Below are 17,185 nucleotides of genomic sequence, written 5' to 3' on the forward strand. Positions count from 1 at the left end.
CAGAGAGAGACAGACAGACAGAGAGAGAGAGCGAGAGAGAGCGAGAGAGAGACCGATAGAAAGAAAGAGAGAGGGAGAGAGAGACAGAGACCGATGTGGAGAGAGAGAACAATAGAAAGAGAGAGACAGAGAGAGACAGACAGACAGAGAGAGAGAGTGAGAGAGAGAGTGAGAGAGAGAGTGAGAGAGAGAGCGAGAGAGAGAGTGAGAGAGAGAGTGAGAGAGAGAGCGAGAGAGAGAGCGAGAGAGAGAGCGAGAGAGAGAGCGAGAGAGAGAGCGAGAGAGAGAGCGAGAGAGAGAGCGACACAGACAGAGACACAGACAGAGACACAGACAGAGACACAGACAGAGACACAGACAGACAGACAGACAGACAGACAGACAGACAGACAGACAGACAGACAGACAGACAGACAGACAGACAGACAGACAGACAGACAGACAGACAGACAGACAGACAGACAGACAGACAGACAGACAGACAGACAGAGAGAGAGAGAGAGAGAGAGAGAGAGAGAGAGAGAGAGTGATGGAAGGAGACGAACAAAGCAGAGGAAGACAGTGAATTAGGACGAGGCATCCAACAAAGTGCTGAACATGTTGAGAGTGAGCTGTGCAAAGTGCTGACCCAGACCTATACCCAGCCTGTTAGGGAGATGTGGAGGTGGAGAGCAGAAGACTTGTGCACTACCAGCACTAAGCAGCACTTAAAAGGCCTCGGGTGTGAGGGAGTTTATGGGCAGAGCTGGGGATAAGAGGGGGATCAATTCCAGTAACAGTCCAGTGATCTGCTCTGTGTCTGGTAATATGAGACGGCAGATCAATGGTATCCGCAGCATTACAGAGCACAGAGCAGATCCAGAGCCTGACAGCAGAGATCAAAGACACAGACGTTCCCTGACCTGGACAGACTTAACCACTGGAACACTAATACTGACAGAGAATTAACCACAGTAACACTAATACTGACAGAGACTTAACCACAGTAACACTAATACTGACAGAGACTTAACCACTGTAACACTAATACTGACAGAGACTTAACCACTGTAACACTAATACTGACAGAGACTTAACCTCTGTAACACTAATACTGACAGAGACTTAACCTCTGTAACACTAATACTGACAGAGACTTAACCACTGTAACAATAATACTGACAGAGACTTAACCACTGTAACACTAATACTGACAGAGACTTAACCTCTGTAACACTAATACTGACAGAGACTTAACCACTGTAACACTAATACTGACAGAGAATTAACCACTGTCACATTAATACTGACAGAGACTTAACCACTGTAACACTAATACTGACAGAGACTTAACCTCTGTAACAATGGAACATTAATACTGACAGAGACTTAACCTCTGTAACAATGGAACATTAATACTGACAGAGACTTAACCACTGTCACATTAATACTGACAGAGACTTAACCACTGTCACATTAATACTGACAGAGACTTAACCACTGTAACATTAATACTGACAGAGACTTAACCACTGTAACATTAATACTGACAGAGACTTAACCTCTGTAACACTAATACTGACAGAGACTTAACCACTGTAACACTAATACTGACAGAGACTTAACCTCTGTAACACTAATACTGACAGAGACTTAACCAATGTAACACTAATACTGACAGAGACTTAACCACTGTAACACTAATACTGACAGAGAATTAACCTCTGTAACAATGGAACATTAATACTGACAGAGACTTAACCTCTGTAACAATGGAACATTAATACTGACAGAGACTTAACCACTGTCACATTAATACTGACAGAGACTTAACCACTGTAACAATAATACTGACAGAGACTTAACCACTGTAACAATAATACTGACAGAGACTTAACCACTGTAACACTAATACTGACAGAGACTTAACCACTGTAACAATGGAACACTAATACTGACAGAGACTTAACCACAGTAACATTAATACTGACAGAGACTTAACCACTGTAACACTTATACTGACAGAGACTTAACCACTGTAACACTTATACTGACAGAGACTTAACCACTGTAACACTAATACTGACAGAGACTTAACCACTGTAACAATTGAACACTAATACTTTCCTATAAGACTGAACACCTTACCCTAAAAATAAGATTTGGTGATGAATTCCCCCATTCCAATGCTGTTACACTTTGCTTATATTCCAAATGGCATCCAATTCTCTATATAGTGCACTACAACCAGAGGGGCCCAGGTCAACAGTCGTGCACTATAAAGGGAATAGGGTGCCATTTGGTATGCTGCCGGTGTCACAGTCTAAAATGTATTAACCTGCTGTTGCACTGATACTGTAAACGAGTGTAAGGAGGATTTATACATCTGGAGGTTCGGGGTGGTCAGCCACTGCTTCAGCACACATTGAAGTGGTTATCATACGCAACGCGCATGTGCGGCAGTGACCATGTGTGTGCTACACGTGTGTTCAGCTAGCAGGACGGTGTGCGTGTTAAACACACGTTCAGGGGAGTTTCCATGGGATCACAACAACTGTTAAACATGTTCAATGGAACATGTTCTCCGTCAGAAGTTGGCAGAGATGAGGGCAGAGTGAGATCATGCAGTGGCACAGGGTATAAACTGTTCCAGGAAGAGCGAGACTGCGGATCGATGCATGATTAAATCATAATAAGATACACCTTACTGCACTAGGCACTCATACACACGCACGCACGCACACACACACACACACACACACACACACACACACACACACACACACACACACACACACACACACACACACACACACACACACACACACACACCCACCAAGGGAAACAAACAGTTCAGCAAACCGCCAAACTGTTTAATAAGTAATTAAGGATATTAAACATGTATTACATAATAAGACATAATAAGATTTGACGGATGTATTTCTTTTCTGAAGTACAGCGAGCCGTCACAGGGTGCTCCATGCTATTGGTTGATGATGGTCAAACCAAACGCTCCTGCACCACCAAGACCAAAGAGCAGTCCAACAAAAAGCCAAGCAGTCAAATCAAATGAATCAAACCCAACCCACACAACAACCCGGGGGAGCGAAGAACAGAGAGGTTCTTCGTGGTGTGGAGAATGTGAGAAGGTTTGGAAGGGGTCGGCATTGGGGTGTTGGGGGGGATGCAATGGTGTGTGTGAGTGTGTTTACTCACCAGCGATGGATATGTACACACAGAGAGAAGAGACAGAAACACAAAGATAAAACTGCATCTTCAGCCAGACAGACCAACAGACTACAAGCGAAATGAGCTGCCATAATGCTGTCTGAAATGAGCTGCCATAAAGCTGTCTGAAATGAGCTGCCATAAAGCTGTCTGAAATTAGCTGCTATAAAGCTGTCTGAAATGACATGTCCAGCTGTTGATTTAGATCTTTGCTTCAATCCATGGGTTGCTCAGAGTGCACACACCTGGTTTATGTCACTCATTGCTCAGAGTGCACACACCTGGTTTATGTCACTCATTGCTCAGAGTGCACACACCTGGTTTAGGTCACTCATTGCTCAGAGTGCACACACCTGGTTTATGTCACTCATTGCTCAGAGTGCACACACCTGGTTTAGGTCACTCATTGCTCAGAGTGCACACACCTGGTTTAGGTCACTCATTGCTCAGAGTACACACACCTGGTTTATGTCACTCATTGCTCAGAGTACACACACCTGGTTTAGGTCACTCATTGCTCAGAGTGCACACACCTGGTTTATGTCACTCATTGCTCAGAGTGCACACACCTGGTTTAGGTCACTCATTGCTCAGAGTGCACACACCTGGTTTAGGTCACTCATTGCTCAGAGTACACACACCTGGTTTATGTCACTCATTGCTCAGAGTGCACACACCTGGTTTAGGTCACTCATTGCTCAGAGTGCACACACCTGGTTTATGTCACTCATTGCTCAGAGTGCACACACCTGGTTTATGTCACTCATTGCTCAGAGTACACACACCTGGTTTATGTCACTCATTGCTCAGAAAGTGCAAACACCTGGTTTCCCCAAAAACAGCAGACATTCAGGCTCCAGAGGACCAAATTGAATGTTTTAGTGAGAGGACAATGCACCTGTGTGTGTGTGTGTGTGTGTGTGTGTGTGTGTGTGTGTGTGTGTGTGTACATGCGTGCGTGCGTGTGTGTGATTATAAAGCAGCAGGCTAATCCGCGAGACTGGACTGAACATTAACTACAGCTGAGCATCAATGTATCTGTCTAGATCTCAGGCATTGAAGCAGGACAGGCAGCCGATGGCAGAGTGGAACTACAGCCCAGACAGAGATAATCGCCAATAGAATGATAGAAGAAAGATATCTTTAAGAGAGTATATAGAGAGTGAGGCCAGTTCTGAAAACATGACATCCATTGAAGGGCTCACAAAGACTCTCTGTGGTAGATGTCAGCTGGCTAAACACCACGTATTACTACAAATCACTACTCAAACAAGCACAATGTCATGTAGAATGTAGAATGACTTTGGGGCTCCGATTCGACTATAGTTCCATTCTTTTTTGATGACATCCTACTAGTTAATTTTAGGCATGGGATATGTCAGGGCAGGGGTGTGGGGTTAGACATTGTACACCCACCATGTTACAGTGCATCCTGCCCGTGAGAGAGATCTGAAAGTGCAACAAATGACTCTCACACTCAGTCTCACATAAGAAATCCAGACATTCACACTCACACAGTAGTAGAACATAGAGACACAGGAAGTGACTAATATTATACGACAGAGTTATGTTGGGGGAAAATCTCTGGTAGGAAATATATTTTTGTGTTTGCAAACACAAAGAGATGTTGTGACGTACCTCTTTCTGAATTCCAATGACATAGAATGTTTTCCCCTCAAACTTCAGTTTGTTGACATCAGCCCTAGAATAGTAAACGATGGCAATTATGAGACTGAAGAATCACACCACCACTGTTCTAGTAGTGAAGAGGTCATAGGTTAGAGGTTATTGGTGAGAGGTGAAGGATTACCATTTGAGCAGGTGGATTCTCTTGTTTCCCTGGAACACCACAAACCCAGTGGCTGTAAATCCCAGGAAGGCTGTGGATCCTGTGAAGTCCTGCAGACACACACAACAAAGCTCTGTGAAGGTAGAAGTTACCCATGTATACCAATCAGGCATGCACAGACAGCTGCCGAGGAGGTGATCTCAATGTTTATCACCGCAGAAGGCTGAAAATGACTCGTCTTGACTACACGCCATTCCAATGCAAGCCTCACTGTCATACAGTCATGTATCGGCTTCCGAAAACAAATCCCTCATTCATGCATGAGTTTTCTGAACTGTTGGTTGCTCATGTCAAGAGCTTTGTGATTTATATCTCTAAATGAAAAGCACTCTACAATTTATATTATTATTATGATTAACCACAGATCTAGGATCAGATAAGCTCCCCCCAATCCTATCCTTATCAATTACGGGGATTAAATAATATCTGATTCTGGACCAGAGGTTGGTGGAATTGTCTACCTGCCTCTTACCAGATCACTGGCTGAGAGGCAGCAGAACTTGGGATTCTGGGATACAGGAAGACTGTCAGCAAGTGAAGTGTTGTCGCCATGGCAATGGCTACTCTACAAAAATTGTTCCCATAGACTTCTACAATCCAAATGTGTGTAAAACGTACAGATAATTCAAATCCATGGGAACGTATGATAGATAATCCTCTTGATAACATATGAACCAAAGCATATTTGATACAGTAGATTCCTGCCAAGAGTATACTACTGTAACTACTGTATCGCCACATGCAACCTCCCTATGCAGCACAGTAAACATGTAGTCTGCTCACATCAAACATTCAAACCGAATTGATTTCAATTTCTCTGCCAATCGTTGTTGATTTCACACCATCCTTTTTCTTTCTGATTGGATGGTTTGTCTATCTGTTGAACTCGGTCTCCTTCTACTTGGACAGTGTGTTTCTTAATGAGTGGAACATGACAGCTGTGATGGAAACTGTTCCTCTGCTCCCCTCTCTTCCTCTCTGGCTGCAGTAAATGGATGGTGATACACTGACTCAGGCTTAAGCCACAGCTGCAGTTCATTCCTGAATTAAAAGGTTTTATGACAGAAGCAGAACAGATAAGCGAATCCTCAAACAAAATAAATTAAATATCTCCTTTAATCAGCTTAGAGTGCTTTGATACCCTGGCTGTCAGAGTTTCCCATTCACACAGTGAGTCACTATGGCTGCGTTTACACAGGCAGGACAATTCTGATATTTTTTCCACTAATTGGTCTTTTGACCAATCACATCAGATCTTTTCATATCAGATTTTTTTTTTGGAGCTGATCTGATTGATCAAAAGACCAATTTGTGAAAAAAAGATCAGAATTTGTCTGCCTGTGTAAACTCAGCCAGAGAGGATGAGAGGGAAGCAGAGGAACACAGTCTCGATCACAGCCGTCATGTTACACTCATTAAGAAACACACTGTCCAATCAGAAGGAGACCGAGTTCAACAGATAGACAAACCATCCAATCAGAAAGAAAAAGGATGGAGTGTGAAATCAACAACGATTGGCAGAGAAGTTTAAATCAAATTGGTTTGAATGTTTGATGTGAGCGGACTACATGTCAATGTGGACTGACAACTCAATGCAAGCTGTTTAATCAATCGTACAATCATTGATTCTAAGTCCCAGTTGCTACACTGGAATAAAGGACATGGAAATAAAGGTGAGAGTTCGAGGGAGAAGTGGTGTGCGGTACTTTGCAGGGGTGAGGGTCCACTCCGTATGTCTCCAGGTTGTGTGCCCTCTGGAGGAGATGAAGCTCGGCCACAGCAGAACACTGCCCCCTGTGGGACAGGAGAACAGTTAGTAGCAAACCTGCAGGCTGGTTGAACACCTTGGGTGTAACAGACATGGGGCAGAAGTATATTACCCCAATAGAATCCCATTGTGTTTGAGGTGAGTGCTCCATAAACACAAATCATGTCTGTCAGTGCTAAAGTAATGTCTGAGAAATATAACTATAATGTAGAAGGATATTCAAATGCTAGCTTTACATTTCTCTTGTTGTCGTTAGCTCAGTGTTAGCCCATCTCTAGATTACCAGAGATGTTGCTCAGCAGCTTGTATTTGGAGTAATGAGTCTTTGCTTATGTTCATTAGTTGAAGTGGTGCTTGGCAAAGCACCTAGGTGACGCATGCTGCTTCTCTGCTGTTGGCTCTAAATCAACCTGTCTGAGTCTCAGTTTATATTATAACGCCTGTAAACACAACCCTCTGGTCACAGCCTGGTCCCAGCCAGCCCTCTGGTCCCAGCCAGCCCTCTGGTCCCAGCCAGCCACATTACATCATCTGGGACAGGGACATGGGATCAGCAGTGGCTTTATGTATGTGTCTGCATGTGTCTGTATATGTCTGTATGTGTCTCCGTGTGTCTGTATATGTCTGTATGTGTGTCTGTATGTGTTTCTGTACATGTGTCTGTATGTGTGTCTGTATGTGTCTCCATGTGTCTGCATGTGTCTGTATGTGTGTCTGTGTGTGTTTGCATGTGTCTGTGTCTGTGTGTGCCTGTGTGTCTGTCTGCTTGTGTCTGTGTGTGTCTGTGTGTGTCTCCGTGTGTCTCCATTTGTCTGCGTGTGTCTGCATGTGTCTGCGCGTGTCTGTATGTGTGTATGAATGTGTGTCTGTTGGTGTCTGTTGGTGTGTCTGTGTGTCTGTCTGTGTGTGTCTGTGTGTGTCTCCATGTGTCTCCATGTGTCTCCATGTGTCTGTGTGTGTCTCCATGTGTCTCCATGTGTCTGTGTGTGTCTCCATGTGTCTCCATGTGTCTGTGTGTGTCTCCATGTGTCTCCATGTGTCTCCATGTGTCTGTGTGTGTCTGTATGTGTCTGTATGTGTCTGTATGTGTCTCCATGTGTCTCCATGTGTCTGTATGTGTCTGTATGTGTCTGTATGTGTCTCCATGTGTCTGTATGTGTCTGTATGTGTCTCCATGTGTCTGTATGTGTCTGTATGTGTCTCCATGTGTTTGTATGTGTCTCCATGTGTCTCCATGTGTCTGTATGTGTCTCCATGTGTCTCCATGTGTCTGTGTGTGTCTGCGTGTGTCTGTATGTATCTGTGTGTGTCTGTGTGTGTCTCCATGTGCCTGTGTGTGTCTCCATGTGTCTGCGCGTGTCTCCATGTGTCTGTGTGTGTCTGCGTGTGTCTGTATGTGTCTGTGTGTGTCTGTGTGTGTCTCCATGTGTCTGTGTGTGTCTCCATGTGTCTCCATGTGTCTCTAGGTGTCTCCATGTGTCTGTATGTGTCTGCGTGTGTCTCCATGTGTCTGTATGTGTCTGTGTGTGTCTGCATGTGTCTCCATGTGTCTGCATGTGTCTCCATGTGTCTGTGTGTGTCTGCATGTGTCTCCATGTGTCTGTGTGTCGCCATGTGTCTCCATGTGTCTCCATGTGTCTGCATGTGTCTCCATGTGTCTGTATGTGTCTCCATGTGTCTCCATGTGTCTGTGTGTGTCTCCATGTGTCTCCATGTGTCTGCGTGTGTCTCCATGTGTCTCCATGTGTCTGCGTGTGTCTGTGTGTCTCCAAGTGTCTGTGTGTGTCTGTGTGTGTCTCCATGTGTCTCCATGTGTCTGTGTGTGTCTCCATGTGTCTCCATGTGTCTGTGTGTGTCTGTGTGTGTCTGTATGTGTCTCCATGTGTCTGTATGTGTCTGTATGTGTCTCCATGTGTCTCCATGTGTCTGTATGTGTCTGTATGTGTCTGTATGTGTCTCCATGTGTCTCCATGTGTCTGTATGTGTCTCCATGTGTCTCCATGTGTCTGTGTGTGTCTGCGTGTGTCTCCATGTGTCTGCGTGTGTCTCCATGTGTCTCCATGTGTCTGCGTGTGTCTGTGTGTCTCCAAGTGTCTGTGTGTGTCTGTGTGTGTCTCCATGTGTCTCCATGTGTCTGTGTGTGTCTCCATGTGTCTCCATGTGTCTGTGTGTGTCTGTGTGTGTCTGTATGTGTCTCCATGTGTCTGTATGTGTCTGTATGTGTCTCCATGTGTCTCCATGTGTCTGTATGTGTCTGTATGTGTCTGTATGTGTCTCCATGTGTCTCCATGTGTCTGTATGTGTCTCCATGTGTCTCCATGTGTCTGTGTGTGTCTGCGTGTGTCTGTATGTGTCTGTATGTGTCTGTGTGTGTCTGTGTGTGTCTCCATGTGTCTGTGTGTGTCTCCATGTGTCTCCATGTGTCTGTATGTGTCTGCATGTGTCTCCATGTGTCTGTATGTGTCTCCATGTGTCTGTGTGTGTCTGCATGTGTCTCCATGTGTCTGCATGTGTCTCCATGTTTCTGTGTGTGTCTGCATGTGTCTCCATGTGTCTCAATGTGTCTGTGTGTGTCTCCATGTGTCTCCATGTGTCTGCATGTGTCTCCATGTGTCTCCATGTGTCTGTATGTGTCTCCATGTGTCTCCATGTGTCTGTGTGTGTCTCCATGTGTCTCCATGTGTCTGCGTGTGTCTCCATGTGTCTGTGTGTCTCCATGTGTCTCCATGTGTCTCCATGTGTCTGTGTGTGTCTGCGTGTGTCTGTATGTGTCTGTGTGTGTCTCCATGTGTCTGTGTGTGTCTGTGTGTGTCTGCGTGTGTCTGTATGTGTCTGTGTGTGTCTCCATGTGTCTGTGTGTGTCTCCATGTGTCTGTGTGTGTCTGTGTGTGTCTGCGCGTGTCGATGACGTGTTTTACAGTTTCGCTTCAGTGGTGTTTGCACTATTTATGATGTGCTGGCAAAGAATTATAAAATGCAGGTGTAGCGAAAAATTCAGAAGGTTGTAAAACCACCTGGGACCCTATTTCTGTTTAATAGCAGCTGAGAAGAAGAAGAGAGGAAGTCAGTAAAATCTGAGTAAAATTCTGCTGATGTCATGATGCCAACTTAGTGTTTACAGTGGATGCTGTTGTATTCAGGTGTCAATGTGTTTCAGTGTTGTAGTTGTTAGACACTGTAGTTGTTAGACTACAAATCCCACAATACCTCAGCTCGTTCTTGTGAATATCGATGATCTTCCTCTCCAGTTTAAGCGACTGCTTGGGGAACAGTTTGAAGTCTTGGATGTAGTCTGGCGGGTGTTCGTCTTGGTCATAGTCCCCTAGTTCAGCTGGGAAGGGTTATGACATGGTTAGCAGAGGGTTATGAAATGGTTAGCAGAGGGTTATGAAGCGGTTAGCAGTGGTTATGAAGCGGTTAGCAGAGGGTTATGAAATGGTTAGCAGAGGGTTATGACATGGTTAGCAGTGGTTATGAAACGGTTAGCAGTGGTTATGAAATGGTTAGCAGAGGGTTATGACATGGTTAGCAGAGGGTTATGAAATGGTTAGCAGAGGGTTATGAAACGGTTAGCAGAGGGTTATGAAACGGTTAGCAGAGGGTTATGAAACGGTTAGCAGAGTGTTATGAAACGGTTAGCAGTGGTTATGAAGCGGTTAGCAGAGGGTTATGAAATGGTTAGCAGAGGGTTATGACATGGTTAGCAGTGGTTATGAAACGGTTAGCAGTGGTTATGAAATGGTTAGCAGAGGGTTGTGAAATGGTTAGCGGAGGGTTATGAAATGGTTAGCAGAGGGTTATGAAACGGTTAGCAGAGGGTTATGAAACGGTTAGCAGAGGGTTATGACATGGTTAGCAGTGGTTATGAAACGGTTACCAGTGGTTTTGAAATGGTTAGCAGAGGGTTATGAAGCGGTTAGCAGTGGTTATGAAGCGGTTAGCAGAGGGTTATAATATGGTTAGCAGAGGGTTATGAAATGGTTAGCAGAGGGTTATGAAACGGTTAGCAGAGGGTTATGAAACGGTTAGCAGAGGGTTATGAAATGGTTAGCAGAGGGTTATGAAACGGTTATCAGAGGGATATGAAATGGTTAGCAGAGGGTTATGAAGCGGTTAGCAGTGGTTATGACATGGTTAGCAGAGGGTTATGAAATGGTTAGCAGAGGGTTATGAAATGGTTAGCAGAGGGTTATGAAACGGTTATCAGAAGGATATGAAATGGTTAGCAGAGGGTTATGAAGCGGTTAGCAGTGGTTATGACACGGTTAGCAGAGGGTTATGAAATGGTTAGCAGTGCAATGTACCTGTAGCTTTATTACAGGCTTATCCTGCAGCTAACACACATCACTTTACTAACAGCCTAACAAAGTATACATGGGGACTCGTTCTCATTAAACAGCAGTACTGATAACGACCAGCAGGAGGCCCTGTGCTTTAACTACGTCAGTTAGCGTGTGTCCCAAATGGCACCCTATACCCTACATAGTGCACTACTTTTGACTGGCTGGGCTCCCTAGAGAGGAGAATATGATGAAGTGAGCTGAGCTGATGTGTGCATCCCAAATGGTACCTTGTTCCCTATTTAGTGCACTACTTTTCACTAGGGGCGCCATTTGGGACGCATACATAGCTACCTCAGCTCACTTCATCATATTCTCCTCTCTAGGGAGCCCAGCCAGTCAAAAGAGTAGGGGCTAAGATATACTGTATGTTGTAACAGACATGGGGATTAGTTAGTGATATGACATAGTTCAATCCTTTTGGAACCCACATCAAACACTACCAGCCTGAGCCTCTCACTGTGCTGTTAATTGGCACCGTGGAGTTGTTCAGGGATGGTTGGATGTGTGTCAGCTTAAGTGTTGAGGTCTATTACTCTGGGCTGCTGTCAGGTTGTATTACTCTGGGCTGCTGTCAGGTTGTATTACTCTGGGCTGCTGTCAGGTTGTATTACTCTGGGCTGCTGTCAGGTTGTATTACTCTGGGCTGCTGTCAGGTTGTATTACTCTGGGCTGCTGTCAGGTTGTATTACTCTGGGCTGCTGTCAGATTGTATTACTCTGGGCTGCTGTCAGGTTGTATTACTCTGGGCTGCTGTCAGGTTGTATTACTCTGGGCTGCTGTCAGGTTGTATTACTCTGGGCTGCTGTCAGATTGGGCTGCTGTCAGATTGTATTACTCTGGGCTGCTGTCAGGTTGTATTACTCTGGGCTGCTGTCAGGTTGTATTACTCTGGGCTGCTGTCAGGTTGTATTACTCTGGGCTGCTGTCAGGTTGTATTACTCTGGGCTGCTGTCAGGTTGTATTACTCTGGGCTGCTGTCAGGTTGTATTACTCTGGGCTGCTGTCAGGTTGTATTACTCTGGGCTGCTGTCAGGTTGTATTACTCTGGGCTGCTGTCAGGTTGTATTACTCTGGGCTGCTGTCAGGTTGTATTACTCTGGGCTGCTGTCAGGTTGTATTACTCTGGGCTGCTGTCAGGTTGTATTACTCTGGGCTGCTGTCAGGTTGTATTACTCTGGGCTGCTGTCAGGTTGTATTACTCTGGGCTGCTGTCATGTTGCATTTCTCAGGTTGCATTTCTTCTCTCAAGTTGTATTGCTCTGCTGCCGGAAGCGTTTGAGTAGGGATGAGAGATCTCAGCTTGGAGAGTAGGGCCGGGGTTCAGATCGTTTGAGAAGGTACTCGTACTAATGAGCCAGGTATCACAGCGGATCTATTGTTCATTCCTGTGCATGTAAATGAGAGTTTTGATGTCACAGCGGGGCTCACCCTGTACAATACAGGCCCCCAGGTAGGCTGCGTCAGCGAAGGGGCACAAGAGACGACCGTGGTAGACGTCCCTCTTCAGCTGCAGATAGAGTAGATACCTGCACAGAGACGCATACAGGGGTCAACCACAGATACTGTGCCTGCTTATAGACACATGGTTACTCAAGATACACTGTAGCCTGCCTTGCTGAATGCATAAAGTGCCTTCGGAAAGTGTTCAGACCCCATACCTTTATCCATATTTTGTTACATTACAGCCTTATTCTAAAATTAATTCAAGTACTTTTCCCCCCTCATCAATCTACACACAATATATACCCCAATCTGATTTTTTTTTGCACATTTATAAAAAATAATAAATAAAATAAAGAAGTATTTACATAAGTATTCAGACCCTTTGCTATGAGACTCTAAATTGAGCTCAGGTGCATCCTGCTTCCATTGATCATCCTTGAGATGTTTCTACAACTTGATTGGAGTCCACCTGTGGTAAATTCAATTGATTGGACATGATTTGGAAAGGCACACACCTGTCTATATAAAGTCCCACAGTTAACAGTACATGTCAGAGCAAAAAGCCAAGCCATGAGACAGGATTGTGTCGAGGCACAGATCTGAGGAAGGGTACCAAAAAATGTCTGCAGCATTGAAGGTAACCCAGAGTAACCCAAAGAACACAGTGGCATCTATCATTCCTAAATGGAATTAGTTTGGAACCACCAAGACTCTTCCTGTATCTGGCCACCCAGCAAAACTGACCAATCGGGGGAGAAGGGCTTCGGAGTTCCTCTGTGGAGATGGGAGAACCTTCCAGAAGGACAACCATCTCTGCAGCACTCCAACAATCAGGTCTTTATGGTAGAGTGGCCAGACAGAAGCCACTCCTCAGTAAAAAGCACATGACAGCCCGCTTGGAGTTTGCCAAAAGGCACCTAAAAAGGACTCTCAGGCCAGGAGCGGAACACTGTATGCTGGAAAACACCCGGTTTGTTATTTTTGATCAAAACTGATAAACAAAATTCTCTGGTCTGTTGAAACGAAGATTGAACTCTTTGGCCTGAATGCCAAGAGTCACATCTGGAGGAAAATTGGCACCAACCCTGCAGTGAAGCATGGTGGTGGTAGCATCATGCTGTGGGGATGTTTTTCAGCAGCAGGGACTGGGTGACAAGTCATGGAAAGATGAACGGAGCAAAGTACAGAGAGATCCTTGATGAAAACCTGCTCCAGAGTGCTCAGGACCCCAGACTGGGGCAAAGGTTCACCTTCCAACAGGACAATGACGCTAAGCACACAGCCAAGACAATGCAGGAGTGGCTTCGTGACACATCTCTGAATCTCCTTGAGTGGCCCAACCATAGCCCAGACATGAACTCAATCAAACATCTCTCGAGAGACCTGAAAATAGCTGTGCAGCGAAGCTCCCCATCCAACCTGACAGAGTTTGAGAGGATCTGCAGAGAGGAATGGGAGAAACTCCCTAAATACAGGTGTACCAAGCTTGTAGCGTCATGCCCAAGAAGAATCGAGGCTGTAATCGCTGCCAAAGTTGCTTCAACAGTACCGAGTAAAAGGTCTGAATACTTATGTAAATGTGATATTTCAGTTTTTTATTTTAATAGATTTGCTCAAATTTCTAAAACCCATTTTATTCTTTGTCATTATGGGGTATTGTGTGTAGATTGATGAGGGAAAAAAACTATGTAATCCATTTTAGAATAAGTCTGTAAAGTAACAAAATGTGGAAAAAGTCAAGGGGTCTGAATACTTTCCGAATGTACTGTCAAACTAATTATCAAACTTCATCATCATAATTGTCACACTTTACATGACATGAATGGTCTTCAACACAAGTATAATTTATAAACAACATTGTATGGTGGTAGAACCATGTCATGACCCATAAAGACAGTATCCACATCCACTAAAAGCATTTTTAAAACCAATGTGCCATTGCCATTAATTATATCACTCCGAGATCAGTTGCTATGGGAATCACCCCTACAAGAGATCGGTTACCATGGCGACCTCTACCACAGTTACAATGGACACGGCTTCAACAGTTATTACTTGTGCAAATGTGTCCCCTGTTACTGGAGAGAAGACGAAAAACCATAGACATCTGTACCATAGAAACTACGGAGAGTGTCATTGTCCAGAAAACTTCCAGAGGCAACTGACAACCTACATAATCACGTCAGAAACAAACACGCGGGCACGCACACAAAGAACGCTGACTCAACTTGTACTAATACACACACACAGACGGCACACACTCACCAACAGATGCAGGGACTAAACCCGAGCGAGGCCGATTAAAAGAAAATGAAAAATTCTATGGAACTAAAAAGCCGACTGCGTCTGAATGGGTTAATTTATAGAGGCTGTCTGGTATAACTAGAGCTACCGACAGATCAATAACATCTACCCATATTCACAAGGAAATATTCCTCTTTCCAATAATAGACTATCACTATATCCTCGGCTCTCTCTAAAACAAACTTTAAAATCTGTGTGGACATTCTCTTTAACATGACATCCATTCAAATGTAGTATGTCTGTAACACACTCCATATCTCCTCTTCTCAAAGACTCTGTTACTCTTTTCTCTGTGCTGTAACTATCTCTAACTATTGTCCTCTGGCTCTCTTTCTATTACTTGTCGTGTGGTTGAATGTGTGAAGTCAACCATGCACTCAGATTACTATGGGGACAGCACATTGATCCACAACAACAACACAGGCACTGTTGCAACCAGAAACACTACACAGACTAGTAGAACGAATACAATCCAATATAGAATCTTCTAGGAAATGCATGTGCAGTACTGCATTTTTTGTTGTACTGTATTACATTACTGTATTTCATTACTGTATTTCATTACTGTATTACATTACTGTATTTTATATGTAATAGTCTGGAATATATTTACTGCACTGATACTCAGTATACTCAGTCAGACACATTTCCAAGCGGCTCTGAGACCATGCAGACCATAGAATGGTGAATTCTAGGGTGATGTAGACCTCCATAGCACCCTGTGATGCGTACTACATCATGTTAGACACCGAGAGAGTTTAGACTCAGAGGCCTCTGTGTATGCTCCAGTGACCAGCGCCATGCGTCACTAATGGCCATGCTCTAATGCTGCTGTTTGGGGTTGGAGAGCCCTACTTCTGCCCCTAGAGGTCCCCCCCCCCCCCCAACCCCTAGACTCTCAAACTCTTGTTCCATGGCACTTTACGTCTGGAACTAATGGTGCTCTTACCTCCATGTCAAATAGCACTTTACACAACAGCCAGAGATGAAAAACACTAAGAAGGAGCATCGGGAGGGATTTAGAGATGCTTCACATCTCAGATGGAGAGCATGCAGCATGCTGGGAGAACAGGTTCATAATGATCACAGTAATCACTGAAAATGCGTGAGAGTGTGTAATCACAAAGCCCCACTCTCTCTCTCGCACTCTCACCTTCACCTTTGGACAATCTCAACAGATGACAAAAACACTGAGCAGTTCCTAAGACTTCTCTGTGCTGTCTGCAATACACAACTGCCGAGGGTCTCGAGCGAAAACAGCTTTTCAGGTGTTTGTTGAAAGCAAAGATGGGTAGAAAACATTTTTAACATGTTACAATTCAATTTGTATTACAATAAAATGTGTTAGTGTATAATACTTGTATTTCCAATGCGTTTTTAACATGTACATTTCCGGCAGGGCTGGGAGACAGCAGCAGTTATCCCAGCAACGCCTGCCAAATTGTCCATGAAATAGAACCAGAAAAGGCCATCATCAAATACCCTCATGTCTGCTCGCTTAGACAGCCTCAGATAATGTTAGGAACCAGTCATACTGTAGGGAATGAATGACAAGTGTTCTCTAGCCAATCAGCATCAAGGTCACACTACCTGGTGAGCTCCTCTTTGATCTTCATTGGCTCGTGAGGGTAGAATTTGACCCGGAAGCACATTGTGTAGGGCTGCTGAGCTGTTAAAAACAAACACAAAAAAAGAGCGTGAGAAAAGAGATGAAAGAGGGAAGAAGAGAGGAGAGACACAAGAGGGAGAGAGAGAAAATAGAGAGAGAAACAGAGAGAAGATAGACAGAGTGAGACTATTTTTGATCATTCATTTGTTAATGATCATGACTGTAATTATTCATACTCACAGAGGAGGTATTTAACTGCTAGCGATGAGCAGGACTCTTTCATGGGCACTCACACACGCACGCACACTCACACACACACACTCTCACACACTAATGAGTAAAAGATGAACCAGTGTGCTTTTCTAACTATATTTCCTCATGGGCTCCTGAGTTCTTCTGCAAACAGATAGAATGCGAGTTTGATAAATGTAGATAAACTTCAATTTGTTCGCAAGACTCTTATATAGGATACTAACCTCAACATCAAAACCTTTAATCCAAATCAAAATTCCAGACCTAAAACCTTGATTTCGCACAAAATTTCCTGAATGGACTATTACTACCAAAGACTATCGTGAAAAAACTTCTAACAAACCAACACCTGCAGAAGAAACACAGAGGAACCTGGAAATACCATCCAACACAAATCAAATCAAATTGTA

The 17,185-nt window shown here is 44.3% G+C and overlaps 1 protein-coding gene across 1 annotated transcript in view; it reads right to left on the bottom strand.

Annotated features, from left to right (window-relative positions):
* Positions 1 to 17,185, bottom strand: part of LOC139410630 (FERM domain containing 3) — a 94,194-nt gene that overhangs the window by 24,677 nt on the left and 52,332 nt on the right. Inside the window, exons 4-9 of the mRNA XM_071155971.1 lie at positions 16,505 to 16,583; positions 12,596 to 12,693; positions 10,032 to 10,155; positions 6,763 to 6,850; positions 5,018 to 5,106; positions 4,846 to 4,909 (exon numbers count right to left, since the gene is read on the bottom strand). Of these exons, the coding sequence (XP_071012072.1) occupies positions 4,846 to 4,909; positions 5,018 to 5,106; positions 6,763 to 6,850; positions 10,032 to 10,155; positions 12,596 to 12,693; positions 16,505 to 16,583 (542 nt within the window). The remainder of the gene's footprint in view (positions 1 to 4,845; positions 4,910 to 5,017; positions 5,107 to 6,762; positions 6,851 to 10,031; positions 10,156 to 12,595; positions 12,694 to 16,504; positions 16,584 to 17,185) is intronic.

This window comes from Oncorhynchus clarkii, chromosome 6, assembly GCF_045791955.1.
Source record: "Oncorhynchus clarkii lewisi isolate Uvic-CL-2024 chromosome 6, UVic_Ocla_1.0, whole genome shotgun sequence".
Classification (NCBI taxonomy): domain Eukaryota; kingdom Metazoa; phylum Chordata; class Actinopteri; order Salmoniformes; family Salmonidae; genus Oncorhynchus; species Oncorhynchus clarkii.